This window comes from Sturnus vulgaris, chromosome Z (genome assembly GCF_052056855.1).
Source record: "Sturnus vulgaris isolate bStuVul1 chromosome Z, bStuVul1.hap1, whole genome shotgun sequence".
In the NCBI taxonomy this organism is placed as follows: domain Eukaryota; kingdom Metazoa; phylum Chordata; class Aves; order Passeriformes; family Sturnidae; genus Sturnus; species Sturnus vulgaris.
This window is the reverse complement of record NC_142283.1, coordinates 2,107,276-2,120,364: the sequence shown is the minus strand read 5'-3', so window position 1 is coordinate 2,120,364 and position 13,089 is coordinate 2,107,276. Positions and strand designations below refer to the sequence as shown.

The window sequence follows — 13,089 nt, the reverse complement described above, 5'->3', positions numbered from 1 at the left end:
CAGAACCTGTAGGGACGTTCCTGATGAATTTGAATGCTCGTCTGCGTGTCTCTGTGGAAGATGGTCCCTTTTGAATGGGTTTAGGTTATTCTTTGGATTTGTGTCTGCTGAAGTGTGAATTCTGCAATCTCACATCTGAAGGGGCAGACCTTTCAAAAATCCATTTTGAGTTTTTAAAAGGGTGATGAGGAAAGAAAAAGGTCAACGTGCTTCTGAAAAAAAAAAAAAAAAGAGGTGGTCTATCATCCATGTGTATAATGGAGGTCAAATTTTTAACTGTGTGAAGGAAACATCTAAGCCAGTCAGAAAATTATATATTATTACAAATATTTTTTAAAACAGATTTTTGCTTGTTTCCGTGGTAGGGTGGCTCAGCTTTGTGCCCAGGTTGCAGGAACTGCTGAGCAGAGGCAGTGGAGTGTTGGATTACCTGGACACTGAGCCTAATTCAGTGTGATAATCCTCAACTCCCTCACCCTGGGCAGCTGGTGCCATTCTGCTCCCTCCTGCTTCAAGGAGGCTGATTCTTGCCTTCCCATCGAGTTGAAATAAGTTGTTTGTGACACTGGCTTCCTTTCCACACACTAATTTCAAAATACAGGAGCTCCTGCTAAGTGAGCTCTGTCACAGCTTATTTTGAAGATTCTGCTTTGGCAGTAAAAGCACATAAGGTATCGTGTATTATCCAAACACAGGGGAAAACTTCCAGCTACTGATGTTAAAACTGTGTGAGAGATCTCTGATGAAGATCTCAATTTATCAGATGAGGGAAAACCCTATTTGGCATTCATGTAAAGCCAAGAGGAACTCAAGAAAAGCTGGTTCCACAAAGGCACGCAGCTGGAGAGTGCTTCTCTTTAAAAGGAAAAGTAAAATTATTTGATACCTTTTATTAGTTTGATGATAGCTCCCGATATTTGTTTTGATGGGATTTGCAGCTTATTATATCATCAGAATAATGTTATCTATTAATCCTACTTCAGTAATATTCCTCTAATAAAATGAAGCAATTAGCTTTGTATCTTTGCCTTGATGTATATTAAGGTCAAGATCTAATTTAGCACTTTTCATTAAAGTCGTATTATTTCTACATGAAGAGAAAATTGATTGATACCATCAAAAGTGCTAACGTTTCTTATTTCATTTTCCTTAATTTTACTTGTAAAAAGGATGTGGTTGTTTTGCATGTTTTACTCTATTGGAGTATACTTTTTTTTCTTTATTTTGTCCTTATATTTTCCATATTTGTCACTTAAGCTTGACTTAGTAAGAAAAAGTGGGCTTTGATTTCAGGTCACCTGTTTTAGAACACTTTTAAATTTGGGGAATCCAACTGTATGATGAAGACAGCCTGATGTTGATTTCTTATTTAATGACATCCCCTGTAATTTTTGAATGCCTTTCCCATCAAAGCATGAGCAGATTTTATATTTGGCAAAACAAATGCTTATGCTGTTTTCTCAGAGGCAGATTGGCTATCACTTAACTGGTTTCCTTGCTTTTTTAGCTTTGTATTCTATAGAAAAAATCTCATGGTTTCTCTCAAATATGCAGCTTCCACTGCAGTATGGCATAATACAAGTTTTTATTATGAAATTTTTGTTGACTCTACTTGTCAAGGGAGAAAACAGAACACATGGTTCTGCCTTGAGCCCCTTTGCAGCTCTGCTGAGGATGCATTTATTTGATTCACACATCTATGAAGTCTCAGAGATTTTAGTAAGAACATCTAAAATTTAAAACCTGCTACGCTTTAAGTTAACTTTCAATATTTTCTCAAAAACAACATGGGATTCCAATTGAATAACAGAATGATGTATTTTGGACTACACTTATTATGTTGGCTGATACCCCTGGAACTGAACAAAGAAGGACTCCAAAGAGCAGCAAAGTGAACAGATCTATTACTTTGAGTGCACAATTAATCTTGCTGACATTATTTTATATGAACATGGATAAAAATGCCTGGAAACCATACCATTGAATTCCTCTGCTCATTAATATTGATCAAATGTTGTTGCTCTCTTTGTGTTGGAAGCCACTTAAAGATTACCTGTAAAAGTATTACAGCACTATTGATTTAAAAAACCCAGTCCCTGAAGTCCACTGTTTTTGAAAATTAGTTGACATATTTGGTTTGTTCTTTTGTTGGTTTGTTGGGGTTTGTTTTTGGTTTGTGTTTTTGTTGTTAGGTTTCAGGGGTTTTTTTTGTAAAAAAAGGATATTTGTGGACTTGCTGCTATAGGTCTGAGTAACAGACCACATTAATCAGGCTGTCACAGAATTAATTATCCAGAATTTAATACCATGTTGTTTAAAAGCCTGGGCATCCCTATGGAAGTTGGCTGGGACCTCTGCTCGTGCCATCTGTGCCCAGATCTCACACATTACATTTTTGGTGCTTCAGTGGAATGGTGGCAGCATTAGGCCCCAGATTCTTCAAGACGCTTAAATCTGCACAAATTGCAACAGGGGTTCTGTAGACTCAGTTAAAATTAATTAATTAACTAATTAATTAATTTTAAAGGATCATATGTTAGGGTGTCCATGCAATTTAAATAAGCTCAAGATGTGTGAACTTAAATTTTGGTCCTGTGAAGAATTAGGAGAAATAATGGTAGGGTGGCACAGGCTTTTTAATTTTCAGTCACTCAATCATTTAGAGCACTGAGTTTTTCTAACCCATTTGATTTATTATCAAATAATAAATGTTAACTAGTCAAAACTAGGTGACTGTCATTTTTTAATTTTAGCACAAATAATGAGGATGTTTTGTTGCTCTAAAAATCATTTTTTAATTAGCAGTTTATATGAACAAGAGCAACAGAAGCAAACAAAAATACCCAAAGAAAAATATTCAATATTTATATTGAAAATGGTGATATTATTTGTCCATAACAATCATAATCAGGAAGAAAAATCTTCGTATTGTTGTTATGGTTTTGTTTTATTTTTTTTTCCAGAAGAAACGCTTCATAGAAGAAAATCATTAGTTAGAAATACTGTCATGCACCAGTATATTTATCACTATGCACCTCAGATGACCTTTTAAGCCTTTGCAGTTTGGACTGATCTGAGAAAATGCAAAATATAAAGAAAATCTATGAAAGTAGGCTGAACATGTGCTTAACAAGCCATACAGAGAAAGCAGAAAGCAAAATGAGAAAGTAATTATTAAAAGATTTATTGTTCTTGGAAGATTAGAGATCTTGCTTGCATAGAAACAATTAACATATGAGGCTGCCTGCAGGTACTCTCCAAACTGCAGCTCTGTGATAGAGGCTTAGGAAAAAAAAATGCACAGCTCATATTTGCTGGGAGGCTGAAAGTGCAAATTATTAGACAGGTTTCTTCCCAAATTATTGTGGAGGAGAAATAGCATGAAGTATTAATACTTGAAAGAACAGAAGCTGTAATACTTGAAAGACACGTGTCTTCCTAGAAATAAGAATGTAGTGTACCACTACTTTTAAATGGTAATACAATGCACAGAATACATTGTAATTTGTGTATACACAAATATAATGCCATTTGTGTGTGGCAAAAGACAAAACAGGGAGCAGCCATTCTCCTTTTTTTCATCTTCACGTTTTTTGCCCTTTTTTTTGCTACTAATTCCATTTGGAATTATCTGCAGTACATTCATGTCCATTATTTTTTTGGTTCAGTGAGACATATCCCATGTTTAATGATGTACACAAGCAAAACCTCTGCAGTGCTGTGTCTTGGAACAGGCTGATGACAAAAGTTGTAATAGAAATGTGCACCTGCGTGGCTTCTTAAATTGCAATAGCCACACTGGCGGTAATAACTGGGGAATATATTCTGACATCCTCATCATTCAGTTAATTTTTATGCTTTGCAAATTAATATTTGCTTGGAGAGCACAGTTTTTACTGATGGGACGCCTGGATGAATGGTGCTGCTGTGAGAATCTTTCAAACCCGGGCTTGTAATTGAAAACACGAACTGGCAGACACTCAGAAACGCTGAACTTGCAGCTCTGTCAAGCCCAAATCATTCCATTCCTTCATTTGTTGGTTCACTAAAGTGACTTGTCAGGTCACAACAACCCCATGGAGCACTCCAGGGTGGGACAGAGGGGCTGGAGTCTGGGAAAGACTCCTCAGGACAGGAATGGAGGGGCTGGAGTGTCCAGGGAAGGGAATGGGGCTGGGAAGGGTCTGGAGCCCCAGGAGGGGCTGAGGGAGCTGGGAAGGGGCTCAGCCTGGAGAAAAGGAGGCTCAGGGGGGACAGCAGCAGGAATTTCCCCATGGAAAGGGTGGGCATGGATTGGAAGTGCCCAGGGAGGGTTGGATCCCCATCCCTGGAGGTGTCCCAGCAATTCCTGGAGGTGGCACTGAGAGCTGGGGACAAGGTGGGGATTGGGCACAGCTGGGACTGGATGACTTTGGTGGTCTTTTCCAACCTCTAGGAATCTGAAACTCCCAACCTTGATTGTTAGTAAATTGTGCTCTATATTTCTTTTCTCTTTTGTTTGTTTTGATTTTTTGGGGGCTTTTTTTTTTGTTTGTTTGTTTGTTTTCCAAATGCCACTTAAAGTGAGTGAATGGTTATGACACTGCATTTCAACAAGCAACGGTTATCACCTTTCAACTTTGCAACTAACATATATTGAATTTGTAAATCATGGACAAACTTGCACATGGGGCTTTCTAAACAGTGCTTAGCACTTCTTTAAAATGAGATTGGAAAAAAAAAATCATCTAAATAATGTTTTCTTCTGGTAGGAGTCATGTTGTGGGTAGTATTAGTAAGATAATAAAATGTAAGTAGCTCTTTTACAGTGCTGTTAAATGAGTAAACTCAGGACCTCAGGTCAAACGATTCCATTTTTCAAAGGTATTTAAAGTTATAGTAATTGCAATCCTAACACATCTCTGTGCTGAAATTTTATGCATCCCAGCATGTGGCATGTTAGGGAAAAGGAAAATTTAGTCAGAAGAGCTTTTTCAAATCATCTTGAAGTGGCTGTGCCACAGAGGCACTGAGTGGAAAGGAACAGTCGGTTTGGTAGATGCTAACTACTGGCCCAGATACTCACATTTCAGAAAGTCACCCGGAGCCATAGCAAAGATCTCCTCAGACTGCTAACTTGACATGTAGTGATCATTCAGGGACATTGTACATGTCACTCTGTGCATGATGGGCATGTTTGATTAATACCTATTTCCTCAGTGGTGCAAAAGCTAGAATGCCTGTTATCTTTAACAGTAGAGCAAGATTTAGCCTCACTGTCTCCTGTCTTCTCTCACATTAAAAACTAATGCCGTGATTAATGAGTAGTGACATGCTTCATATTTTTTTTTTCCTGTTCATAAAAACCTGTGCTGGCAAGTTATCTGAAGTAAGTGAAGGGTGTATTTTACTGAGTTAGTGGAATATAAAGGCCTGCGTAAGGCATTTTATTTCTTTAATGAATGCTTATAAACGACTGAAAGTATTATGGTTGTTACTGTGGATGTGTACATCTCTCTCCTCTTTTTTTTTCTCTTTCTCTCAGGACCCTGCCTTCCCAATCCATGCCATAATGGTGGGACGTGTGAAATTAGTGAAGCGTACCGAGGCGACACGTTCATAGGCTATGTTTGTAAATGTCCACAGGGATTTAATGGGATTCACTGCCAGCACAGTAAGTTCCACATGGTAAATTTTATTGTATTTATAGATAGGAGCCTTTTTATTGCCTGCACTGTTAAGGATTAATATCGGATCTGGTTTTCTGGAGTATATCAGACTTTGGCCTTATATTATGAGCAAGCTAATACCACAGAATGCTGCTGCTGCTGCCTTCAGAAAATGACCTGACTGCCAACCCACTGGACATAATAATACATGATTTGCTATGCATGTTTTAGGCCATGGCAAGGACAAGGTAAACATAGTTTGCAGGGATTTAATGCAGAAGTGTATTTGAAATAGAAGGGCTATCATCTTATCTCAGTAGTGTTTGTGGGTTTGCTCTGATTAATGCTAAAATAAAGGAAAGATAACTGAAATTTCTGAATAAATACGTCTTCTACATCTTTCTTTACCTATGTCTCTGTAAATAATGAAGAAAAGTTTTGAATCACAGTATCTAATTTCAAGGGCAGGACCTCCAGACTTATATCTGATGTAAATTTAACTCTGTTTAAGATACAGTTTCTGGATCCCTTTCTAATCTTATCTTTTATTTGGGGACTATTTCATATTTTCAGGTCAGATTTCGAACAGTAGTCACTATCCTCATCTTAGAGTGTGTAGTTAGGGAACTTACAAGGAACTACATGGGGAAAGAAATTTTGGGTGTGCTGGATTTGGCTGGAGGAGAGTTAGATGTCTTCAGAGTAGCTGGTGTGAGCTTTTGTTTTGAATCAGTGCTGGAACCATCCTTGATAATTCAGGGATGATTTAGTTGCTGCTGGGTAGTGCTAGCACAGAGTCAGGAGCTTTTCTGCTTCTGACTTCACCCCACCAACAATCAAAACCAATCTGCTAGTGACTGAGCAGGTTGTGTGCTAAGCTATAAATGTGGTCTACATTGTCTGTTACTTATATAGAAACTGGGTTTTTGCTTTTTTTTTTTTCCCCCATGCAAAGCTCATTTTAAACAAGTGCTTGCCTGAGGAAAAGCTCATGAGAGAAATTTTGGGGTTTCTATTTTGTGAATGAATGGCTCTTAAACAAAGAGCAGCATGGCTTTTAAAATCCTGTGCTGTTGATGCCTTTGGAAGCCAGCTGTTGCTCAGAAGGTAAAATACTCAAGGAAATAGTCAAGAATCCAGTTCTACTCACACGTAAAAATTAGTTCAGTCATTAAGCTCAGAGTGAATAAGCCCTGAATCCAGCTTAGCTGAATTAATTGCTCCTTTTAGGTATTTGTCTATAATTTGAAGTATCAAGGACCAATACAGCCCAGCTCAGCTAACATCTTCATGTTTGTTATGTTCCCTAAATACTCAGAGGAAAGTGTCTCCAAAAACTGGAATATGGATACTCAATTTCATTACCTTTGGCCACACTTTCAGTTAATTGTGTGGGTAACGTGGGCAATGCCACGGACTTAATCTAGTGAAAATATGCACCCACCTCCTGCACTGGGAGGGTGGAAATGGGTGGTTGGTGTCCAGCCACGTGGATGAGCTCATGTGAAAACACCCTCACATGGATTCATGTGCTCAGGGATGCTCCATCACAGGATCTGTCATGTGGCCCACAACACTTCTGTCTAACATCGAGGAGATGGCTTTTATTAAAGTAAATAATAACTCAAGTTCTCATCCAGCACAACGTGTCTCTGAGCATGAGCTGTCTGTGGAATGCCGTCTTTTGTCACCTAATTAATGAGCAAAGAACATACAGCTGGTGCATCATGGAGTGATGATTCACCAGAGATGTTTTCTGGGGCCACAGCAACCTTTTAAAAATATTGAGGTATACAGAGTTAGCTAACGATCCTGATAATCAGCAAAGTGTGTCAGTGTCAATTTCAGGTCAAAGTGAAGCTCTCACACAGCTGACCCAGGCTCACCACAACCCCAAAGGGCAGCTGAAGTGGTTTGAGAAAAGTCAAGTTTATGTGAACAGTTACTCTTTGGGGGAGAATGAAATTCAGTCCTTTTCAGATAATCTGATTCAAGAAGGGATGATAAATCAGATCCACCTTATCCAGGTGGTCAGAGGGTCTCTGGGAATGGGAGCTGTGAGAGGCAGCCACGGAGCTCTCTGCTGTCAGTGAGAATTGTGGGATTTTCAGAGGTGGACTTAATTTAACATTTATATACAATATCACCTTAGCTCAATTCACAGTGTTCCTTTGATACAAATTCCTCTGCTTCATGAAGTTTAGCAATTCAATTCTGAACTCACTGTAAATCAGGTAAGAAGTCTGTTGAATTTATCATAAAGAGATAAATTAAAATGACCTCATTGCAAGGCACGTCTCTTCTACACTGTCAAGAATTCCAAAAGCCACATTATGGTTCTCTTGTACAAAGCTTTTTATCTTGGATTTCTTTCATGTCTAATATTCTGTCGCCAAATCAATTAAGCCAGGTGATTGATTTTGCAGTCAAGATACATTCTCAAAGCTGGTATTTTATCATTCACATCAACAAACACCCTGTCAGTATTTCTGAGATTTTGTTGACCTTTTACCCATGTAAATAATTAATATGTAAACTATAAAAGAGATCATAAGCAATTTTACTGACTGTATATTCTCGATTTATTGCAAAACTGATATTAATTGGCTGTGGTTGCCTGAAAAGATTCTGATTACCCAGTGGCAAATTTAAAAAAAAAAAAGAAAAAGAAAAAAAAAAGAAAGAGTTTCCCATTTCAAAGCTCATAAAGTAACCAAAAACAGGAAAGTCTGCCTCAGGTAGAGGCCTGGGCAGGGTTTTGTGCTCAGAGAGAGAGCTCAGAGCACCTTCCAATGCCTGAAGGGGTTCCAGGAAAGCTGGAGAAGTCCTCTTGGCTGGGGTTTGGAGCTAGGTGATCTCTAAAGCCCCTTAAAACCCAAGCCAGTCTGTCATTCTATATTAAAACAGCCTAGAACAAGTCAAAATCCATGGAAATATCCCAAAAACTGAAATGGACAGCTTCTTCACCCAAAAAACCCCAAAAACAAAACAAAACAAAATAATCCCACAAAAATAAGCAAAACAACAAACAAACAAAGAAAAAACTTCAAACCCAACAAAACCTAAACCAAATCAAAAACAAAAACAAGAAACCCACAAAAACCCACAAAATCCTCAAATCAAACAAAACCAAAAACAAAACAAACAAATAAAAAAAAGACAAAAAAAACCCTTACAAACAGACACAAAAGAAAAAAGGGAGATAAAACACCCTCACAACACAAAAAAACCCAGATATTCAGAGATATATACAGTATGCAATATTGTGATTATCAAGTAGAGCAGGAAAAAGCAGGAATCTGAGACATTAGATACATTATGTGTCACTGGCTGCCACTCAAGTAGCTGAAAGGACAGAGATCCAACCAGGAAAATTCACATTTGAAGCAATAAAGGGTTCAGATTTAAGGGTTTGATTTGCATGTGGGTTTATATTCTGAGCATCATTAACTCTGCCAGACGTTACTAAAACCCTTGCACTCCAAGAATAAGGGTTATTAATCAAACACATTTAATAATGTAAGCAAGCCCTCCCCAGGGTTTTACTGAGATCTCAGTTTTCTTCCTCCACATCATGGATGGCCTGTGATATTCACATCTGCAGCACAGAAGGATTGGGACAGTGCACACAGGTGGAAGAGCAGGTTTCCACTGTACCTTGAGACATCATTCCAGATATCCACAGAGGATTTACCTGTGGTGCCACAGCTGGAAAGGCCAGTGGCCACGCGTTTCTGGCCAGCTGACCTGATGCATAATCTCTACCAGCAAAATCCAGTGTACAATCAAAGGATCTCCTGAGCTGGAAGGGACCCACAATAACTATCAAGTCTAAACGTTGTCCCTGCACAGACACCCCAAAATTTCAGCCTGGGCATCCCTGGCAGTGCTGTCCTGGAGCTCTGGCAGCCTTGGAGCCAGGATCATTCCCTGGCGAGTGCCCAGCACCCTGTGGAGGAAGAACCTTTCTCCAAAATCCACCCTAACGCTGTCTGACCCGCCTTCAGGCCATTCCCTGGGTGCTGTCCCTGTCCCTGCAGCAGAGATCAGGGCTGCCCTTCCTCTTCCCCTCATGAGGAAGCTGCGGGGCTGCACTGAGGGCTCCCCTCATTCTCCTCCATCTCCATGGCCCCAGTGCCCTCCGCTGCTCCTCCATGGCCCCTCAGGGCCCTTCCCCGTGCCCGTGGCCTCCTGGGCACACTCCGTGACAGCTCAGTGTCATTTCTGCCCCGTGCTGCCCAGAGCTGCACACAATATTGCAGGTGGGGCCCGGAGCAGAGCGGGACAATCCCTCCCCGGCCCGGCCGGCCATGCCGGGCCCGGTGCCCCAGGACAGGGATGTCCGTGCTGGCTGCAGGGCACTGCCACTGCCCGGGGCCCCAGGCCTTTCCCTGGCACTGCTTTCCAGCCTTCTGTCAGGAAAATTAATCCACGAACACCAGAAGTTTATGTCCAGATCTTTTTAATGTCAGTCACCTTTTTATCCTAATTTCCAGGCCGCATTTCCCTCTCTCTTTCCCCATTGGCTGAGGTACTTGAAAGGCACAGACTTCCCGGAAAGCCTGATACCTGAGATTCCCCTCCAATGTATAACCCTCCCTTTTAATTTTTAATTCTTATAGAATTCATAGTTTTTCTCCATTGCATCTTTCATCTTTCAATATCCAATGCCATTTATCAGGAGTTTGTTTGTAAAGGCAAATATCTTTCTTTCCATTCATCCATCAGTGGAATCCATCCCATTGTTTCTTTTATCTCTCAGTGCTGGTTTTATCTACCAGCAGAGCCACAGCTTGTTCGTAAAGACAAATCTGACATTCCTCTCACTCTCATAGCCCAGTCTGTCCCTAAATCCAGGGCTGCCCCATCCCAGGGGCAGAATCACAGCTCCCAGGAAGGAATTTCTGTGAGGAGGATGCAGGATGTGAAGTGGGTTTTGTGTTACAATGGATGAGTGCTCTTGTTAAACCACTCCTGGATGCAGCTGGGTGACAGGGAACTCCAGAAACCCTTCCCCACACATGTTTTTTGTGCAGCTGCCCTGTTTTGAAGACTAAACCCATTGTTTTAGTCTTTAGTCCAGCCATCCCAAGAGCCAAGTAGGCAAATTTAATGTACCAATGTGCATGCAGTTGCACCAGATTTTCATCCCATGCTGCTCCTGACACACACAAACTATGGTTCCTGCTTTGGAGAAAAATACCTGTTTGGGGTGTTCTAAACTTAAACCAGGTGTTCCTTTTTATTCTGGGAAAGGGGGATTCATTTTCATCAAATTAGCTCTGTGAATAGTTTTAACAAATTATACTGCTAACAAGATACTTAACAATATACTAATAAACTCTATAGTGCAGTAGCCACTTACATGTGTAAGTATGTCCTTGTGCCTCTAAGCATTGTAGAGCTGAAATCTGAAAACCACTCCTGTGTTTGACCAGTATCTTGGACAAGAAAGGAAGGAGGAAGGATATATCATTATTATTTGTGAAACTTCTGGATTTAAAGTCAATTAAAACGTGAAAGAAAGTGAGTAATTTGAAAGATCTAAGAGGGATCACCAGTAAAGAATACAAAAAGTATAATAAAAAAAAAAAAGTTGAAAAATAAATAAAATCTATTGCCAATGAAGGCTGTTGGAAGAAAAGTCAGTAAGATATTCCCAAAATTGATGCTGTACCAAGGTGCTGAAGGAGATGGCAGAGCCAACAGGTGTGAGAGCCCCAGCTGGCTTTGCCCCATTCACAGAAGTCTGGGGAAAGTTGTATGGGAAAAGTTGTATGGAAACTGTCTTGAAAAGGGAAATTCTTTAATGAGGTTAAAAATTATAGGTTTGTAAGCTGAAAATGAAGGATGTTTTGTTGATGGATCCTCTTACAACAAATGTGTGGTGAGACTGGACAACAACACCAATTTTGGGGCAACTGGAAGGAGGTGCTTGTTTTCCTTGAAGTCCAAATAAATTATGTGGTTAAAGCAGTAGGTGACTGGGCTGAGGCTTGCCCCTACTTGAAGATCTTATTTGATTCAGTAAGAGCCAGAGATTGCCTTAAAGTTCCAGGTAGGAAGTAATATCCCCACCAATTTTGTTTCACGCTTCTTTGAATTTGCTTGTCTAGCATTGTTTATTCTTTTTATCCACACACATTTCAAATAGCTTTTTTTATTCTTGTTGAATTACCGATCTTAACAATTTCTTCATACATAACATCGAGTTTCAAAGGTATATTGAAAAAAAAATCTCTTTTCAATTTCAAACCCGCTGTCTTTCAGCATCTTTAAATGTTTCATCCTTTGTCTATTATAAGACTTGAAGAAAAGCAGATTTTGAATGCCTTCTGTATACCACTTGTTTTTTTGCAGACATTTGTTATGTGCTCTATTACTTTTCCTGTGCAGCTAGTTAAAATCGTTGTCATTTCTGTGCAGTGTGTTGGTTTTTCTTGCACTTTAAAATCGTTTCTCAGTGGCCTTCTCAAAAGCTTCTTTGTTCAGTGGTGTATTTTACAGAAACAGTGACCTAACTAAAGAGAAAGCTTTATTTAAGATTTATTTGTCAGAAGATCCTTGCCATACTTTCTATATCCTTTGTGCAGCATTTTGTAGTTAAATTTCTTTCTGATTTTTTTTTCCTGGTTTAACCCGAACTGGGTATGGAGCTGAGGCTTTTTCAAAGCAGCCCTTGGTGATGGCTAAGTTTCTTTAAGGTGTCATAGTGGGAGGAAATAGATCTTTTATGTCAATATTAAGCAAAGAGGTTGAGTTCCTTCCAACCTAGGCACTGACTGAATTACATAATGAATGGTATTTTTAAGAAGATGTGTGTTTCTATGACGTAAAAGTCACTTAGATTGTCAATAGCAATTATAAACTTTCTTTTGTGGGTGGGTAAATCTGTCTTCCCCCAATTAGTGTCCTACTTAAGGAGTAGTTTGTTTTGGGGGTTTTTTATGGTGGAAAGAAATTAATGTTCCAAAAATACAGGAATTGCTGTTTGATTGCAAAAGAGATTAAATTTGTTCATGTTCTACATTAAAAAGATAGCATATGGAGATGTTTTATACATACAGGTTTCTCTTTATATTTGAATTAAAAATCAAAAGTACCGAATGAAAGGAGTTCACTCTAAATTTGAGAATAGTTATCCCATTACAATGTCTACATAATATATTGGTCTTTTTGTAACAGAAATATTGTAATAAACTGAGGGTGCACTGAGTCCCAGGGAAGAGAAGAGTTGATGAATCACAGTATAGAGGTGTATGGTTAGAGGAAGAGCACATGAAAACTTGGGCTGGACAAAGCATCTATTTATCTATTTTCCCCCTCTTTTTTTTTTTTTTTTTCCCCACTTTTTGTGCCCATTTAGGTAGTCAATTTCAGCCACTATGATGGTTTAGGGTCAACACAGCCACCTGAAGTTTTAAAAGAAGAACTGCTTTCA

The 13,089-nt window shown here is 39.3% G+C and overlaps 1 protein-coding gene across 2 annotated transcripts in view; it reads left to right on the top strand.

The window, feature by feature from the left end:
- EDIL3 (EGF like and discoidin domains 3) overlaps positions 1 to 13,089 on the top strand; it is a 238,589-nt gene that overhangs the window by 112,515 nt on the left and 112,985 nt on the right. For both annotated transcript variants that reach the window (XM_088156987.1, XM_088156988.1), the window contains one exon: positions 5,525 to 5,653. In XM_088156987.1, the coding sequence (XP_088013113.1) occupies positions 5,525 to 5,653 (129 nt within the window). The remainder of the gene's footprint in view (positions 1 to 5,524; positions 5,654 to 13,089) is intronic.